This window comes from Gavialis gangeticus, unplaced genomic scaffold (assembly GCF_001723915.1).
Source record: "Gavialis gangeticus isolate Ggan-Ray unplaced genomic scaffold, GavGan_comp1, whole genome shotgun sequence".
Classification (NCBI taxonomy): Eukaryota; Metazoa; Chordata; order Crocodylia; family Gavialidae; genus Gavialis; species Gavialis gangeticus.
This window is the reverse complement of record NW_017729032.1, coordinates 64,995,904-65,015,442: the sequence shown is the minus strand read 5'-3', so window position 1 is coordinate 65,015,442 and position 19,539 is coordinate 64,995,904. Positions and strand designations below refer to the sequence as shown.

The 19,539-nt window shown below is 41.6% G+C and overlaps 1 protein-coding gene across 1 annotated transcript in view; it reads left to right on the top strand.

Moving 5' to 3' along the window:
• RB1 (RB transcriptional corepressor 1) overlaps window positions 1-18,617 on the top strand; it is a 157,051-nt gene extending 138,434 nt beyond the window's left edge. The window contains exons 18-27 of the mRNA XM_019523811.1: window positions 1,275-1,393; window positions 2,234-2,379; window positions 3,535-3,680; window positions 5,270-5,374; window positions 7,309-7,422; window positions 7,527-7,693; window positions 8,658-8,688; window positions 9,060-9,202; window positions 11,656-11,705; window positions 17,803-18,617. Coding sequence (XP_019379356.1) covers window positions 1,275-1,393; window positions 2,234-2,379; window positions 3,535-3,680; window positions 5,270-5,374; window positions 7,309-7,422; window positions 7,527-7,693; window positions 8,658-8,688; window positions 9,060-9,202; window positions 11,656-11,705; window positions 17,803-17,876 — 1,095 coding nt within the window. The 3' untranslated portion in view covers window positions 17,877-18,617. The remainder of the gene's footprint in view (window positions 1-1,274; window positions 1,394-2,233; window positions 2,380-3,534; window positions 3,681-5,269; window positions 5,375-7,308; window positions 7,423-7,526; window positions 7,694-8,657; window positions 8,689-9,059; window positions 9,203-11,655; window positions 11,706-17,802) is intronic.
• The last annotated feature ends 922 nt before the right edge of the window (window positions 18,618-19,539 follow it).

Sequence of the window (19,539 nt, the reverse complement as noted above, 5' to 3'; positions counted from 1 at the left end):
AGCCCTGGTGCTGAAACATGCGGCCTGGCTGGCTGCGTGTTGCAGCACCAGGGCGAGGGCCAACCATAGAGATGCTTTAGCAGCCAGAGCGTCTCCATGGAGGACCCAGCCTCTGGTTGCTTCAGGGCATGGTCAGGGACTGTGCCCTGCTCCACGTTTTTTAACATATTTTTTTTTAGACACCTGGATATCCTCAAAGGGGTTTGAGGTGGGGCAAGAGGCATGTGCGTGCTCGTGTGGACAGGCCCTTACTCTCCTGCTACTACTCCCTAGTCTTATCTGTCACTTCCAGTAGCCAATCTGAAATCAAAATGATTTTAAATGCCTTTGAGTTGCAACCTGATACTTTTTTAGCCTTTCTATATCTAACATATGGACTTATTGGGCAGGATTGGAACAGGGCTATATAGAGAGAGACTGAAGGAGCATAGAGCCATCAAACCCTCCTTTTCCTGTCCTAATTGGAGTTCAAAGAGGAGGAAGAGGGTTCATGAACTAGCTAGGGCCAGTGCCAGAAGTAGGGCATGGAACAAGCACCACACAATAATCTGGATTGTATAAGATTTAAATGAGTTCTGTCATCCAGGTTAAATGGATGTATCCTCATATGCAAAATATTTGATTGTAGTGAACATGGGATAAATCTCATTCAATTTTCTTATTTTGTGGGAACAGTAATAGCCATTTTTCTTTACATGCTTTCTACTCCTGATTCTCTTTGCTCTTCTTTGTAAAAATGTCTGTATCAAGAAAAACTAAGACTTCCAACATCTAAATATGTCTCGGTTCTGAATGTGGACTTCAGAATCTAATGACAGGTGGCTTGTTTCCCAAAGAAAATCTAACAGGACTATTTAACATTTATTTAGAATTTGTCAGTTAATTCTTGACTGACAAAATATGTAGAGCAGGGGTTGGCGGTGTGTTGGGCAGAATGCCAAAAACACTTGCAGTATCGACTTGCAAGATGTTGGCGTGCTAGGAGCAGACAGTGGGGGAGTTGAGTGGTCTGATACTTGTTGTGGCAATGCAGCCTCCCTCCCTTCCCCGCTGTCTGCCCTGTGGCACACGTGCCACACTGCCACCTGTGCCAGGGATTGCCTATCCCCGTATTAGAGCATCTTAGCAATTTTATTGCTTTCTATGGACAAACAAAATACTGATTTGTATATTTCAAAGTGGATTTTAAAAATAGATTTAACAATTTTATATCAGGATTATTTGTTTTTTGCCTTCAGTCTCAACTGAAACTTTACTGTGACTTTCTTTTCTAGGATTCACCTTTATTTGATCTTATCAGGCAGTCAAAGGAAAGAGAAGGTCAGGTTGATCAGCCTGAACCCACTTGCACTCTAAACCTGCCTCTCCAGCATAATCACACTGCTGCAGACCTGTAAGTATGGATGATGGACATATAATGTAGTGTGGAATTAATTTATTTCATAGTATTTAAAACCATTTATTTATTTTATTCTGCTATTTTTCTTGTTAGACTTTGATGCTAAAGTTACAGGTGACATGAATTGCAGCAAGAGTAGCATGTAGTGAAAATGAGTCATGCCTAGCCAAATCTTCAATATTTTTATTTTTTCCAAACTCTATATAAAAAAATACTTTGTCTTATCTCTGTGGGTTAAGATTTCTCTAAAAGTATTATGTTCTGTGGCATGACCCCATCTGCCTTGCTATGGATCCAACTCTCTTACTTAGATTTTTATCTGGAACTTACTGTCAAGTTTTGTGATGCCACAAACAATGTGCATTGTTCCAGTTCCTCCTCAGCATCATCACTAGTATTTCTCCCTACCTAGCAATTTCCTAGCCGCTAGCCTCAGCTGAATGTGGCAGAGGAGCATTCTGTACTCATGGCTGCACAATGAGGCTTAGAAGAAGAGCTTGCAGCCACAAGCTTGGGAGATCAAAGAGAAGCTTTGTCTGTGAGCTCTGATTTGCTCAGGCCTCTTGGGAACACGGCACTGTTTCCTCAGCTCCTTTCTCCGGACTACAGGAAAGGAGGAATACAACTAAGTGTTCCCACAATTCTTTAATTTTCGTTTTATGGTATTATGAGTGACCTATTTCAATGAGAATCCACTTCTTCCACTCCACTGGAGGAGTGTCAGAGCATATACGTGTATTTTGTATTCAAAATTATTTACTACTTTTCTGTTCTAAGTAAATATCTTTCTGGCTTTCATTTCAGTATTCATATTTATCTATTCTATATATGCAGGTATCTTTCTCCTGTGAGATCGCCTAAGAAAAAAGGATCTGCAGTTCACTTAAACTGTACTCCTCCTACAGATGCTCAGTCTGCTGTGACCCCCCAGACTCAGAAACCACAGAAATCTACCTCCCTCTCCCTATTTTACAAGAAAGGTTTGTAGGCTCCATGAAGAAAGAAGAACATTCTATATGCAAAAACATTTCAAAGTCATCTTTCATTAACTGTTTCTTGGGTTTTTTCTTTTCTTTTTTCTTTTTTTAATAAACTCCTAAAATATATATCGGGGAACTGTAATAAGTACATGATACAAATACAAAGTACTGCACTAACTGTGAGCTGTTGTCAATTCATTAAGAAGGATATTAATAAAAATAATGACAATGGAATAGTACATAGGATATACACATACGCTGACTTAAAAATGAATTTATGAACAGACATATGGGCTGCTTACAAATGTGGGGTGGGAAGGGAACAGTGCCTTGCTTTCAGCTCAGTGCGCCCCCATGCCAAGCACAGTGCATGCCGAGAAGAGGAATTGCATCATTTTGACTTGGCTCATCCAGCGTCTGTATAGTTCATGTGCTTCAGTAGGGCTTTTTGGCACTTTTATCTAATTAATAGCTGATTGAACCATATATTAGACCTGTGGAGCCAGATCAAACTGACATGATTCCTCTTCTGGTAAATCGCTGTCTGTTCTCCCCAACCCCACCCCACATCTGTCAGCAGCCATATATTATAAAGTTGAAAGAATACATAAGGTTTGAGTTATAATGCAGTACTTGTAAAATGCATTTTTATCTAATAAAGTATAATTATCTAAAGGTTAATTCATATTGAAAATTCCTATAAACAAACTGTTATGAAATATCAAAGCACAAACTGCGTGTTTATACAGAAACATGTTAATACTATAGAAACTAAGTGTAATCAGGTAATATAAGGAAAATATCAAACTCCCTGATGAAATAATATTGTCAGCCAGGTCTTTCTGTTTCTAATCTGTAATGGTCATGAGTAAAGTCCGTGTATTGAACTCTTCAGTATAGCAGCAGTACAATTACAGATCACACTCCTTGCATATATAACCGTCTTCCTCATCTGTTATCACTAGGGACTATACCCAGGTTCCCAAGTCATAAAAGCATGAAAGTTTCATCTCTGAGCTAAAAGAGGAATGTGAGTTAGTAAAAACCATTTAGAGAAACTGTCTGGTACAGCCATTACAGGGATGCTGTCTTAATAGTGGGTATATGAAAGTTTTTTGTTCCCACCATGATTTATTTTTCTCCTCTTTTCACAAGTATATCGGCTGGCATATCTTCGATTGAATACCCTGTGCTTTCGGCTTCTCTCTGAACACCCTGAACTGGAACACTTGATCTGGACCCTTTTTCAGCACACGTTGCAAAATGAATATGAACTTATGAGAGACAGGCACTTAGACCAGGTAATATATAAAAATGAGAAATACTTTTCTTTTCCAAAAAAGGTTTGCTTATTGGTTGATTTATCTTTTTTTAATTATTTAAAATCCAAGTATGAGCTTTATCTCCTATTAAAGTAGCTTATTCAAAGCAGAAGTGAGTTAAATATAGTGCATTGATGCAGTTTTGCAATTTATTGTTAAGTACCACAGTTCATTATGCTATACTGTCCAAGATACAGCGCACACCACTTAAATGTTGCCAAATTAGAGAGTAGAAGCCAAAGATTACTGTAAGAATATGAATTTTTGCCTGGGAAGACAGAATGGTAACTGATCCACAACCCCCCTGATCCTTGGTTGTGGTTCTGTGCTAAAAATGCAGTTTGTTATTCCTTACCTTCCAAGTTCATATTTAGGTTTCATATTGGTTTACTAAACGTCCTCAAAAAAAGAAAGAAATCCTGGTTTGCTTATTTTTTTTTCTCTTGGAGCTCACTATGAGGTAGATCATTGATCAGTCTGAGTAATAAGTGTGAGTTGGCCTAGGATTTAATAGGATGCCATTCTTTTTGACCATGGGGGGATGGGGCCAAGGTGCAGTTGGATGGGGAGCAAGCAAAAGGGCAGACAGGGATCAGGTGCAAGGAGGAGGGACCTGCCCACTGCTGCTGCTGTCCCCAGCTGACCCACGGGCAAGGAGTCCCAGAGATATTCTTACCTGGCTCAAGCCATGGGTTGTAGCTGCATAGTGTGCTGGGCTTGGCCTGGGACATTGGCAGCAGGGGGCAGGCCCTCTCTTTCCTGGCCACCTGAAAGCAGGGTCTGGAAGGGGGGGACCCAGCTACTGCTACCACTGTTCATGGCTGAGCCTCGTATCCTTTGCAGCTGCTTTCTGCAGGTGGTGGCTCAAGCAGGTCAGAAGCAGCTCTGGGTCAGCTGGGAAGTGGCACCAGCAGGTGGGGCCCCCCTTCCTGTACCTGTTCCCCTGGTGTGCTCTACCAACCTGGAGGCTCCAGCTGCAGGGTAGAGGCTGCATCAGGTGTTGGGCTTAAGCAGGGATAGCATGCGCAGTGGCCCCTTTTCCTGTATATATACCTGCTTCCTACCAGGTTCCCTGATGTCCCCTACCAACCCAGGGACTCCAGTTGTGGGGAACAGCTGAGTGGGCTGCTGGGTTCAGCCACAGATGGCGACAGCAGGCAACACCCCATCCTGGACCTGCTCTGTTCCCACCAGCCCTCCTATTGCCTGGGTGTTGTTCCCCTCTGTTAGGGGGTAGGGAGAAGTCACCTGTGCTACACTTTGAAAGGGGAGGGGGGCACACCACAGCACCCCACCCCTGCCAACCCACTTAGATCCACCCCTGGTAGTAAGAATCTTGGAACTACTGAGCCTTACTTTCATTTCCCAATGGCACTGGTGAAATCCTGACTTCAATGAAGTCAGTAACAGAACTCCCATTGACCTCACTGGGACCTGGAAGCATATCAAAAGAAAAAACTGGTAAGCCTGTGAAAGAATGTCAAGGGAAGAAAGGTGTTGTTTCTTAAAAGGAAACATGGAAAACGTTTCCTGCATTTCTGACTGTCGCTTTGTTTTTTCTTTAATAGATCATGATGTGTTCTATGTATGGCATATGCAAAGTCAAGAACATAGATCTCAGATTTAAAATCATTGTTTCAGCATACAAGGAGCTCACGAATACCAATCAAGAGGTAGGAAAAGTGTTTTGGTATTTGCCTTCCATAAATTATTACAGTAAAGTTTGAATGACCCTCCAGATGCAGAAGCAGCTTAGAAAAATGACTTTTATTTAGCTCATATAAACCAGAAGGCAGGTCAGGGTGGCATTTGGAGACTGATTCAGAGAGTAGGTTAATCTCCAAGGTGCTGCCCTGCACTGCCCTGCCTTCTGCCTGATTTCAGACTAATGCAGCTAACCAGTCTTCAGGTTGCATTAGAAGTTTGGCTAACCAATAATGCCTCTAAAAAGCAAGCCAGTGTTTTTTTTTAAGGTGCTCAGCTGTTGAAAAATACTACTTAGCTGTGGTATAAGGCCTGAGCATGAGATTTACAAAGAGACTTACCTCCCATAGATGCAGATAGGACTTTCAAAAATACCTAATTTGGTTATATGCCTCACTGCCATTGCAGTCAGTGGAAGATTAGCCCCTACCTGCTTAGACATGGCTGATATGTTAGGAAATGCAACCACTAGATTATCTGAGTGGAACTTTAGTGGTCTTTTGCTGTAGTGTTTGTATGTGATGATTAAGAAGCACTCATGTGGTGTGTTGTACTTTCGAAGTGGTGACAGGCACAGGAGAAGTGACTTGCTCAAGATAGACTGTGAGTAACTGGTAGGACTGTGATAAAAAGAACAATCTGGATTCCTCACCCATGTTCAAACTAGATTGCATTATTTTGTAGAGAAATTGCCTGCCTGCAGGTGACCTGATGCTGTCAGTGCTCATCTGACAACACAGGTCTAAGTGCTGATTGTTGCATTAACTGTTGCAACAATTAGTGATTTCTGCACTTCTCCTAGATTCAAAACCTATTTGTTTTCAGTACATACCTTGTACCTGTTCACTGGTCATACCTGACTCTTCTGACTTCTGAAAATAATTCAGTTGATTACTGGCTTGAGTAAAGGAAACAACATTTGGCTTGTCCATCAGTAATGCATAAGGAAATGACAGAATAGAAATACAGTTAAATTTGCCTGAACAGCTAGTCAGGAATCAGCAGAAGCCTGAGGTGAATCTTTCATTATATGCATTTGAGAACCTTACTTGAGCAACTGAAGGGAATCCTATAAAACAAGATTGGGTAGAGAGCAAAGATATTTTTATTTGTTCTAAAATATTCAAAATACAGATGCATAGCAGATTATTTTATTTGTATAAACTCACTTATAGTCAAAGCATCAGTCCACCTGATTACCTTAGATCAGTGGTTCTCAACCTAGACTCAGCGTGGCCCTCTCGACTGAAGGCACCCCTTGGAAAATGCCAGCTCTATTTTTCACTTAATTTTTGACTGCAGAAAAATAATAAAGCAGTTCTTTTGTTGCAGAGAACTCAGAAAGACCACAACAAGTTAGAATGTTTTTAACACTGGATTCCTATTTGAAATCCCTGGGTTTATCTTGTGAGTTGTGCTACACACATTTAGGTGTACAAACAGTGCATGGCACTCCTGAAGGGATCTCAGGTCATGGCACCGTAGTTGAGAATCAGTGCTTTTAAGGATTAGTCCACACTCAGTTCTTGCACCAGTCCTTAATCTGATACATTAAAAAGCCTGATAAATCTGAATAATTAATCTGATAAATAAAGAAAACTGTTGGTGCCACTCCCTCCTGCGTTTGCAGTTCTTATAAGAATATAATTGTACCTAAACTAAGGGATTGCACAGGTTTGACTAAATCAGGTTTGTTTGTTTTTTGCTGCTGTCCTTTGAATCTGTCTAAAATCTGAGTACAAGCAAGACTTAAACAGTGCCATTAATAGCTAGTACACAAGACGCAACCTCTTTAAAAGTTTGGCCAGTATTAATATGTCATGTGCTGTGATGGGATGGACTGTAAAATAATTGCAGGGATTTGTTTTTTTTTCAGTATGTTTTTTTTCCCCCCCTTGTGTAGACTTTCAAGCGTGTTCTGATCAGGGAAGGACAATATGACTCCATTATAGTCTTCTACAATTTAGTGTTTATGCAGAAATTGAAAACAAATATATTGCAGTATGCCTCCAATAGGGTAAGTCAGTTGATCTCTACTTGTAGTTAAAGTGAATCATTTAGCCAAATTGACAAAAAAAAATCTTACTGCTACTATTAAATATCCAATTTCTTTTGTTACAGCCTCCTACCTTATCCCCTATCCCATATATTCCTCAAAGCCCTTACACGTTTTCTAATTCCCCCCTCCGAGTCCCTGCTGGAAATAACATCTACATCTCACCCTTGAAGAGTCCCTACAAATCCTCTGAGGGGCTGCTGTCACCCACAAAAATGACACCAGGATCCAGGTTGGTCACAAACATTCTTTGAGCAATTGAGAATAACATTCACATGTTTAATACAAGCAAATCAGGTAATCATTCAGTGTGATTTGTCTGTCTTCTGGTTCAGAGTTTGAGCCCTATATTATAACCTTGATTCACAGATTGAGCCTAGCATATTTTTGTTGGCACTCCATTTGAAGAAGTGTTGAGTATGAATCAAAACAATCTCTTAGATGCACCTCATTTGATTTGTCATTCACTGTCAAACACTACCTGTTAAGCTGCTCACTTCATAGGGTATGTAGTGGGTGTAAAAGACCTAATTTTCATCCAGTAGTTCAGGGTTCTTAATAGAGCTCATTTTATCTGTCCAGTTTCAGAGTGTATGATTAGAAATCTTTTTTGATTTACATATATTTGTTTCTGAAATAACTTGTTATCTGAAGCAAGCACCTAGTGAGCAGCATCATGGCGTCCTTGTGAGCAGGTTTGGCACAGGTTGAATGGGTATGGACCTGAAAAAATTACTATGATATTTGTATGTTTTAGGTTGAATTCCTGCTGATTTTATTAGCAAACACCTGCAGGTAATGATCAAAGGGAGAGCATGTCTGGGGCACACATCTACTGAAAAAGGGTGTTCCTGCCGAAATTAGGGACAAACTAAATGGGTCTCTGCTTCTTTTGATGCCACAATTTCTCTTCTCTGTCTTTCAAGATGGCTCTGTTAGTCCATCCAGCTGTTTTCAGTCCTTTGTAAAAATATACATTTTAAGAGGAGGTTTATGTCATTGGTGATGAATGTATTGCTCTCTTTATATGCTTAATATGTTGAGAGAGAGAGTGTGTTCTTCAGTTAATGTGCTAGTCTCTTGAAGGCGTGGGCTGTTTAATAATTTTCATGCTAGGTTGTGAATGCTTCCATCTCTTCACTGCTAAATAAGGCCTCATCTTAAAGATTTTTTCCTCTTTTCGTTTGTTCTGTCAGAATCTTGGTGTCAATTGGTGAAACGTTTGGGGTAAGTTTGTTCTCTAATAGTTTTGAAGTGACATAGCCATGTTTTGTTTACTACTGTCAAGTTTTTTTTATATAAAAATAACTATAGAAAGCATGTACATCTTCTTAACTTGTAAAACTGGCCTGTGTCCTTGCTTCATCTTAGTGTGTTTGTTCTAATTTGTAAACACGAACATTGCAGTGGCACTTTGCTAACTTCTCTTACATACATTGACTTTTAAAAAGCTTCCGTATTTTCTTATGGGTATTTGGGGAAGACTTCAAAAGAGTTCCTAAAACCTGAAATTAATTTTTTGGCTGGTAGTCTGGAGAGTGCAGTTGACATCAGAGTTAACCAGGAATGTTGTTTTTATGGTTGTCTTGTAATCCCAGACTTCAGAGAAGTTTCAAAAAATAAACCAGATGGTGGGTAGCAGTGACCGTCAGCTGAAACGCAGTGCAGAAGTAAGCAGTGCTCCCAAGCCACTGAAAAGACTTCGCTTTGACATGGAGGGACAAGATGAAGCAGATGGAAGGTACGACAAGCTAAGAACTGGGTCCTGAAATTACATGTAGTAGTAGTAATAGTAGTTTATTTACAGTTTTTGCCAAAACAATACAATAAAATGAGCAATAAATATAATACATAATTATGATTTTTGCTAAAACATGCATAAGATTACCTATTCTGCCAGTTTACACTAAATTAAAGCAAAACGTAGTATATAATGGTATAAAAGATTAAATGAAGCAGTGTACAATAAAACAAAACAGGAAAATTCTATTTGATTTTGGCCCTTACTGGGGTGATCTTAATTTACTCCTGTATACCTCAGGAGCCAAATTGTTGGAGAATCCAGATTGTTTTCTCTTTGTTACCCCAGTATTTAAAATGTCTCCATTCCTGGAAAGATCCATTTTCCTCTTATTTTTTTCAAAGAACTAACAAGACTACAGATAGTGATTTAAGTCATCTATTGCAGTCTTCCCACAAAAGAACATAGTGTCTGAATATGGGGTCTGACACCACTTGCCTGTGACAACTGCAGATCTCATTAGAGTAAATCAGTCTAGTAATGGCCTCATTATTTGTAGTTTTGTACCACAGACATATAGGTTTCTAGGACAAAGGGATGCTTATTACATCTTAAAAAAGGGGAAACATATCTGTCTGCATGCTGGCTGGCATCATTAATTCTTAAATTTTTGTTATTTTAAGTATAGGGGAAATAGTGGCTCAGTGACTCCTAGTACATTCCCATGCCATTTGTCTGGAGGAGAGTATAGATCAGCAGTAGGCAAAATGGTGGATCTGGCCTGTGGCCAGACTATTTCCCAGCAGCGGGTTGCTATTTCAGGTAACTATTTCCCTTTGGTTGCTGCTGCTGGACCCAGCCTTGCTGCCTGGGCACCCTGGCCTGTCTGCCCTGCAACTACCACCAGGGGTGGGACTCATGCAGGCAGTATATATGGTTGGGATTGGGCTACAGCTGGGAGTGAGATAGATAGTCAGGTGGGCCTGGGGAGACCTCAGGATCTTGGGGCAGTGACAGCACTAGGCTGGGGTTGGGGCAGAGCCATGATAGCTGCCCCATGTCCCTGCGACTAGCGTGCAAGGGCATACAGGAAGCAGATTGTGGGTCTTGCCCTGGCCCTGTGCTGTCACCACCCCCAGGATCCCTGGAGGCGGATCCCTGCCCAGCTGCACGCCCTGCCCTCATGGCTCCTAGCCAGTCTTCATGATGACCCTGCAATCTTGGTGCAGTGACAGTGCAGGGCTGGGGCAAAGCCATGATGTGCTCCCTGCTTGCTCCCGCCTGCAGAATCAGAGCTCTGCCCTGGCCCATGGTGTCACAGCCCCGCAGTCCTGGGATCTCCATGGAACTGGCCAGGAGCTTCATGGGCAAGGCGCATAGTTGGGTAGGGAGCTGCATCCGGGGCTAGAGCTGGGGCCGCGATCTTGTAGCAGTAACAGCCTGGGGTCAGGGCAGAGCTGCAGTCCACTTCCCCTCACCCCTCTGATGAGCACAAGTTCTGCCGGTGGGGTGTGCAGGGATTGTTACTGTGCCTCGCCCCCAGCCTTATGCTGTCACTGCCCTCAAATCCTGGGGTCCCCCTGACCCCGCCTGTCCATCTTGCTCCTGGCTGCAGCCCCATCCCAGCCACCTGGCTGCACACCCTGGCTGTGTAGGTCCCGTCCCTGGCAGTGGGTGTGGGACAGTCAGTTGGATGCCCACACTGCAGGGCTGGGTCTGGCAGCAGCAGCCAAAAGGAGCCACTACCACAGGGGCTGCCAGGAAATGGAGTGTGCCATGGGCTGTATTTGTCCACCCCTGATATAGATGTTGTTTAATCATCCAGGCAAGGGTTTATTTGGCAAAGGAGGGGCTTCTGGAATTCACTTAGGGTATGTGGTAGGTGTACAAGATCAAACTTTTAATTCAGTAGTTCAGAGTTCTTCATAGAGCTCATTTTATCAGTCCGATTTCAGAGTGTATGATTAGAAATCTGTTTGGTTGACATATATTTGTTTCTGAAAACCTGTGACATGAAATTCAGTGTAATAACAGGAAGGAAAGAAGTTGCCACTCATAACATATGTCTTTTATAATTCTCTTAATTTACAGACTCAAAATCTTTTTAGTGATAGCTCAGTATCTCTCAGATTGAACTCTAGAGTCAGGAGCAGTAGGCTCCCACCCCCAGCTGTAGGAATAGCAACTTTACATGGCAACTCCTAAGTATTAAACCATCATCTTGCTTGGCTTCTGTTGAGCTTAACAAAATTGGAGATGAGAGTATCAGAAATCTGGTAACTTTTTATTTGGTTTAATATACAGAAAAAACATCAGGCCTGGGCTTGCATCTTTATAAGAAGAAAGCTAGCTAAGGTTAGGTGAGAGCCCTGATGTAAATTAACTAGTCTTTATATTAGATTAATTAGACAAAAATAAAAAGAATGCTTCAATAACATGTTTTCTGTGTGCAGCAAACATCTACCAGGAGAGTCCAAGTTCCAACAAAAGCTTGCAGAAATGAGTAAGTATTGTCAACTTTAATAAAAATATAGAAAAGATTATAGAAAGTCCTTTTACTCTCTGGCAGCTTCTAAATAATAGCCTTGCTAAACACTGACATTTTCATCAACTTCAGGAATTACTATTTTTTTTGTCATGTCACACACTCAAATAAGGCAAGTACCTTGTCTTGGGAAGGCAGAAGAAGAAAAACATTTTCCAAACATGGCTGAAAACTGACTATATGGAGCAAGGGCAGTGTCTGCTTTTCAGTTCACTCACCATCCACTGGCTGCTCAGGCCAAAGCTAGATTTTTAACACTATCAACAGCTGCTGCTGAATTGGCAGCAGCTTTTGGGTTCTCAGGCAAAAGCTACTTGCAGTTTTGGTGGTGGCTGTGAGGGTTAAAGCTCAAGCTCTAATGCCGAATAGTTGACTTGCCTCTGCTGCATGTTGGCCAGGAGAGAAACACAGCCACTGCCAGCTAGTTCAGTGTCTTCCATGTTTTCATTCCAGTGTAGAAATCAGCTTTCCCCTTAAGACGCACCCCAATTTTGGAGGACTAAGTTACAGGGGACAGGTTGGTGTGCTGGTATCCAAGTAAATATAGTAGTTGGTACATTTGTTTTACTTTTTTGGTGGCTTCATACCGTATGAAGTCATCTTCTAGAATGTGAAGTGGCATGTATGTCATGTAAAACATTGTGTGTAAAGCAGCAAATGAATGTGATACGTTTCTCTTAAATATTGCAATTAGATTGAAGCTTTTAAAATAAATATTGTTACTGATTTGGCGAGGGGCTCTTGAGATCATTTCTTTTTGTACTGGAAGGGAATATTAAGAGGTATATATTATGGGATTCTCTGTCAGATGAATGTATTATGAGGAGCTGCATTCAGTTGGCAGACTTTTAAAGGTAAGGATCAGAACAGGTATAGCTCTGGACCCACAACAGAACTGTCCTGGTGGATTTCTGGAATTTTGGTGTGAGACTTAAGGGGAAGACTTACGCTCTGATGGCAGTGGAATAAGTGCTGACTTCATTTTCAGACCTTCTAACCTTGTCTATAACAACATGAACTAGTCTGACCTAGAACAGACAGGATATCTGCATGAATACTTCAATTCTGAATCTGAAAAGGGGCATCTAGTCACACTTAAATTATTCAGATGTAAGCATGGGTCACCAGTGGCAAACATAATTCTTTTGTGGATAAATGCAACATTTACATTGATTTGGAAATTGTCTATATACAGGAATCTGCTCTTTCTAGGTGAATTACAGAACTATACGTGCTTACTTTAGTAAATATTAAATGATGTGTGGGCACTTAAATGGTTCTTGCAGTCTGACAGATTAGTCTTGCACACTGGTGTTTTGGAACTGTGTTGGTTTTGCAGATAAATACACAATTTAAAGTAAAGTACATGCTGGAAACCTAACATGCAATATTCTGCAACAGCTATCATGACATGGTTTTAGCTGTTGGGTTGGTAGGCAAAGCTGTCACATGGACAACTGCAGTTCATACACTATGCTATAAAGGGTTTGGTATAGAAGCTGTCTGGGGGGTGATCTTTGAATGCCATCTCACCTTTCCTCCTTACCCCCAGCAGTCCCCAAAATGACACAGAAAACCCTAATCCATGATGCATTTTTCTTAAAGGAACACCCTTCTCATTACCAGTATTGTAGGGATGCAGCTGGGTATCTGGAGCATGGGCAGCAACTTCTGGTTAGTACATGATTTGTGATTGCACAGCTGCCAACAGCAGCTGCTTCTCCCCCTGTCCCCTCCCCCACCAATTCAATGCCCAGGGCAGTTGCCCTGTTTCCACTGCTTTAGTTACACCACTGCTCATGACCCAAGCAACCTTTGCAAATGATGTGCCCATTGACCCTTGTATGCAGGCTGGCTTCCCTTCCATTAGTTGGTATGAATAGGAGGGTCCTTCATTTCAGAGCCCCATCCACCCTTTGCTTCATTGTAAGCCAGAGAGTAAACATTAAAGCATCAGTCTTAATTTGCTAAATGCCATTTTAGGCTTTTGCCAGTAATGTCTTATCATCTGGTTCTTCTCTTTCCTCCTCAAATTCCAGTATGGATCTGTCTTTTTTCTGGCTACACCCAGGGGCAGACCCAGGGAGGTGTGCAGTTGCACATCCATTTGCTGCCAGTTTACTGCTGAGAGCTCTGATCTCAGCTGTCAGACGCATGTGCAATGATCTCTCTCTGCAGTCATTTCACCCCCTTTTAACCATCCTGGATCCATTACTGGCTACACCTCTGGAGTAAGCTGTTGTTGAAATCCTGAAGGAAAACCAGCTGTGGAAGACCCTTTCTCCCCATAGGGCCATAACAGTTTTTCTTTTAACTGGCTCCCTAGTTGGACAGAAACCTGTAGGACAGTGATTCAAAACTGGGGTGCCACACAACATTGACCCTGGTAGATGTGCAAGCATGATTCACAAGATAAATACAGAAATTTTAAATCAGAATCCATGGCATTAAAAACATTCTGATCAGTTTTGAGCATTTTGCAACAGAAAAGTCTTGCTCTTTCATTTTTCAGTAGTCAAAAAATGAGTGAAAACTGAGGGGTGCCTTTTTGAGAGGTGCCTTGAGCCTGAAAAGGTTGAGAAACACTGTTGTAGGAACTAAATGAAGACTCTGACCTTCAATGCCTTCCTATTACCACCACCACACACCAGAAGTATCAGATGTGCCAAAGCAGAGAGCTTAGTAGCCTGCCTGATGTTGGTGTTTTAGGTTACCTGTAAACCATTCTAAAGCTACTTAAATGGGAGCCATCCATGCATGAAAGGGTGTTAAACTGCTAAGTATTCTCTAAGCGACTTAAAGTTAATGCCACTTCAGGCTAAAGTTGTGCCATTCTCTTTAGCTCGAGTCAGGGTATTGTTAGTCTACTCCACCGTGATAAAGTGGCCAATTTGTGGTCATACAGCATCCTGGGATTCATGGCTCCCAGCTCCTCTATCCCTGACAAACTTCCCACCCTCCCAGGCTCTACAGTCCAGGGAGTGGTACTGGCCCCTGTACTAGTGGTACTGGTACTGTCATTGCACGTCCTGAGGAGGACCTACAAACAACCTTTTAACTGCTTCTCTTGAGCATACCAGTGCCTGGAACTGACCGTTAACATCCAAAAGACAAAGGTACTTCAGCCTGCTCCGGGCCAATTAACTCCCCCAGCAAAGATCCTCATTGATGGATAGAAGCTGGAGAATATTGAACACTTTACATACCTCAGCAACCATCTCTCAAAGGTGGCCAACATTGACAAGCAGATCTAGTTTAGGATCCGGTGTGCTTGCTCTGCCTTTGTAATAATGTGAAATCGTGCATTCAGTGATCATGGCATTAGGACTTGAACAAGCTCCTATTATATAAGGCTGTGGTAACTCCCACTCTTTTCTGTGGCTGTGAAACTTGGGTGACGTACAGGAAACACCTGAAAAGCCTGGAATACCTTCACCAGCCCTACCTCCAGAAGATCCTTGACATAAAGTGTGAGGCTTTTTGCTCGGATACTTTCATAGATTTCATAGACATTAGGGCTGGAAGGGACCTCAGAAGATCATTGAATCCAGCCCCCCGCCTGAAGTAAGATAAGCATCCAATCTACCCTTGAAGGTGTTCAATGTAGGTGCTTCAACCACCTCCGATGGCAGGCTGTTTGACCTTGGGGTTTGGACAGTAAAGAAATTCTACCTTATGTCCAGCCTGAAACGGTCTTGCAGTAGTTTATGACCATTTGTCCTTGTCATCCCTTGGGGCGCTCTGGTGAACAAACATTCCCCCAGATCCTGGTGGTCACCCCGATAAACTTATAGGTGGCAATCAGATCACCCCTGAGCCTGCGCTTTTCCAGGCTAAAGAGCCCCATGGCTCTCAGCCTGTCGTCATAACGTCTGTTTTCCTGACCTCTGATCATACGTGTGGCTCTTCTCTGGACTCTCTCAAGCTTCTCCACATCCTTTTTGAATTGTGGGGCCCAAAACTGGATGCAGTACTTCAGCTGTGGCCTCACCAAGGCCGAGTACAAGGGGAGAATGACGTCCTGGGATTTGCTTGAGAAGCATCTGTGGATGCAAGCCAGAGTTTTGCTCGCTTTACTAGCCGCAGCATCACATTGAAGGCTCATGTTCATCTTGTGGTTAATCATGACCCCCAAGTCCTTTTCTTCCATAGTGCTAGCCAGTGTAGCACTGCCGAGCCTATAAGGATGCTGCAGGTTTTTCTTCCCAAGGTGTGGAGAACCTTGCATTTTCCAGTGTTGAACACCATCAGGTTCTCTTCTGCCCATTTCATGAGCCTGTCAAGATCTGCCTGGATCACCCTCCTGTCCTCCTGATGTACAAAACAACTGTTGCACTCCCAACTCAGCCAAGGACAAATGAATGTGGGGGCCAGAGGAAATGCTTCAAGGACACCCTCAGGATGAACATCAACTGCTCTGAAAGTGTGAAAACAAGTCTGAACATTGTGACTGCTCTGAAAGTGTCCTGACTTTAACACTGCCTGATGTTCCACAGGTGGAGAATGGTTTAAAGGTAACCTGTGGCAGCACCCTCATGCAATTCTGTGGCAACAGTCTTGTCAAATCAATGTGACACCGAACAGCTACTGATGTATTCCCGTAAGCTCAGGGAGGGAACACTCTTCCCCAGTAGAGAAACTTAAATAACTTGCAAATCACTTGCCATTCCTTAAGTCTAGGGAAGAAGCAAGTGCAGCGTAAGCTAAATGCCAGATAAAAGAATGGCATGTGTTAACCCCATATGTACAGAAAAACAGGCACTTCAGGGAGTGCAGGAGGGCTATAAAACAAGGAGCAAAAGAGCAGTTACTAGGAGCTTTAGAACGAGGGAAGTTTAGCTGAACAGATAGCCTAATCTTGTAAAACAACAAGATTATTCAGAAGGGAAAAGGGATGGTTATTACCTGTGGAGATTAGAAGAGTCATGAAGACAGTTAATGAATTATGAAGACATCAGCCAGAAACTCTAAATGAGTTTCTGAACAAGTTAGTCTAAGGTGCCAGCCTCCCTTGCCTTCTGCCTGACTTCAGACTAACATGGGCAACCACGTCTCGGTACAAGTACTGTCATTTTAGATTATCACAGGGCTGTCCAGTGGTGGGCTGTGGGGGGTTAAGTTGCAGCTCAGGGGCTCCTGCTTCAGATTGTTTGGGAAGCCAAGGGGGAAGGAAATTGAACTGGATCAATAATGGAGGGGGAATGGAGGCTGTAGTAAATACATTTTAGGGCAACAATGTATACAACAATATACAGGCACCAAAACAGTGTTGCAGATGCGTTAATTAGACTAAAGGTAATCTAGATATGCTTTATTTCTTATTTTCTTAAAATATAGAGGTGAAGGTAGTTCCAGCTAATACATAGTCACCAACTAGTAAGCCAGTGTCTCTATTCAGATTGTTTGAATTTTAACAAGTATTAACATTATATCAATGGTAAAGATGATGTTATAACTGTTGCATATTGTTGTAATTGTTGTATATTGTTTCCTTTATAAATATGTAACTCCAACCTCATGTAGTTCTTGTGTATAACGCCAGTGTTTTGTTTCTCCATTTGCTTAAATAAAAAATTATTAAGAAAATGTACTAGTTGCACAGATTAGGAACGGCTGCCCTAGTATGGTGATAATTTTGCTGTGGTATGATGTTCTCCAGGAAGGAATTCCTTGAACAGGAAGCTGAGTTCTCCACTGACTGATGGTATTAGTTGCCCGTGTGCAAGTAAAGAACCCAAGCCATGCATAATGTTCAGTGGACAGGCCTCAGCAGTAAGGAATAGAAATGTTTTGGTTCTGTAGTCATGGGAGCTAATGTAAGTAGACAGAAAGCAATTATCCTTTGAGGCTGTAAAATAAATACCAAGGCAGGTTACTAAATAAATCACAATGAAGCGTGTAGGTTCAAATGAATAGCTAGTTGGTTAGTTAGAAAAACGAGCTGTTTGAAAGCGAAATTGTGTGTGCAACTCTTATGTTCTTTGAAATGACTGGCACGCATTGCTTTGTTCCAAAGGGTGGTGAAGTGAAGGTGTCTCTCTTTTTTTTTCTCTAGCATCTACTCGTACGAGAATGCAAAAGCAAAAACTGAACGATGGAACTGATACCTCAGCCAGTGAAGAAAAGTGAGCATCTTCTCACAGCAGCACTGCACACCTCTTTCATTGGTCTTTGTTTTCCAGCTACCATCATTTAGTTTTGTTTTTAGTAGCTGTTTTTTAATTACCTGCTCCAGTTTCAAAAGTTGGCGCTTTTTTTTTACTTTTAACTGTTTTTCCCAATACTTTGTCCTGTATGTAGCATGTCCACAACATAAGCCACTGAGTTTATTTATATTTTTTGAGGATTTTTTACATCAGCAAGCTTGGAAGAGTTTCCCAGCTTCCTGTTGCAACGTTGTTGGTTTAATGCCAATTCAGTCTACTTCAATTAATCCCTTCTAAAATAAAGATGTTTGAAGTTAGAATGATTTGAAATGCACTAATTTTTTTGTTCATTAGGTTTCATTTTAGTATTGGAATTTGATGCACTATTTTGCATATTTTGAGAATTGGGGGCCAGGTACTGCAAAGCTTTCTGACTGTATATAAATACCAAGCAAAGTTAGTTTATTTAACTATACAGGTAGTCATAACTGTTTGCAGGATTAAGTCCTTATTGTAAGTACAACAAAGCAAAGTGAAAAGTGAAATCATCCTGTAGTCACACTACTGAAACAGATGATCTGTACCTCAGATGCTTGCCACTTCCAACTACTACCCCACCCCCACCTGTCCTCAGTTTTGGGTCGGAAGGTGTGCTCTTGGTTATCCGCTATAGTCAGGTTGGACCTTACTGAGTGTGAATTACCAAGAGGGGGTAAATCTGTTCAAGGATTTTGCTGTGGTAAACAGATCCATAGTTTTAATAACATAAACCTCAGTGCCTCCAGCTGGCCTCTCATGTAGAAATGCCGGATTTGTGAAGGTGCTGTGCACCTGTAGCCACTATTGAGCTCAGTGGGATTTGTGGTGGAGCCAGATCCATATTTAGATCAAGCCTGTCATCAAGGACTTGGTTTGGAAACCTGGTCAAGTCGTCTTTAGTAATAAAAGAGGCACAACTTTTAAGGCTATTTATGAATTGCTCAGGCGAATCAGAACACCTCCCCCCAGTTCTATTCTTAAATGACCTGTTCTGTTGCAGGGTTGTTGCCAGTACAAAGGGATTGTAGAAAAGCCATTTATCAAAGGCATGACTTTCCTTACAGCAGTCTTAAAAAAAGAAAAAAATTGATGACTGCCTTCCTCAAAATTATCCATTCTTTTTTTAATGGAGACTTAGTTTTATGTAACTGCTTGATTTTTAAGCAGCTATAGTAGGAAAAAAAGCTGTTTTATTACACAACCATGTTTTAAAAGCTCTCGTATAGGTAACTTATTTAGAAAATAGAAGGTACTTAATTGTAGTACTTAATTTTTTGGGGTTTTTTTTCTCCTGAAGATCAATTTGTGTCACTCTAATTCTATTAGTCGAGCAGTTTTAAACACCACAACAATATGTTGATTTGGGAATAGGTACATTTTGATGTAAGATGTAGTTGCCCTGAGTTTTAAGCTCAAACATTCTTTCAGCCGTGCTACTAAAAAACATGCAGAAGTATTAGAGGAATGTTTCTTTTTCTTATTTCCTTTACAGGTAGAATATGTTACGTGAAAGTGAGGTACACTGACTTTAAGCTTCATAGTAGCAGTTGGTAATTTTAATACTTGCTGGCTAGAGAACTGCAAGAAGTACTATGTTGCAGTGCCGT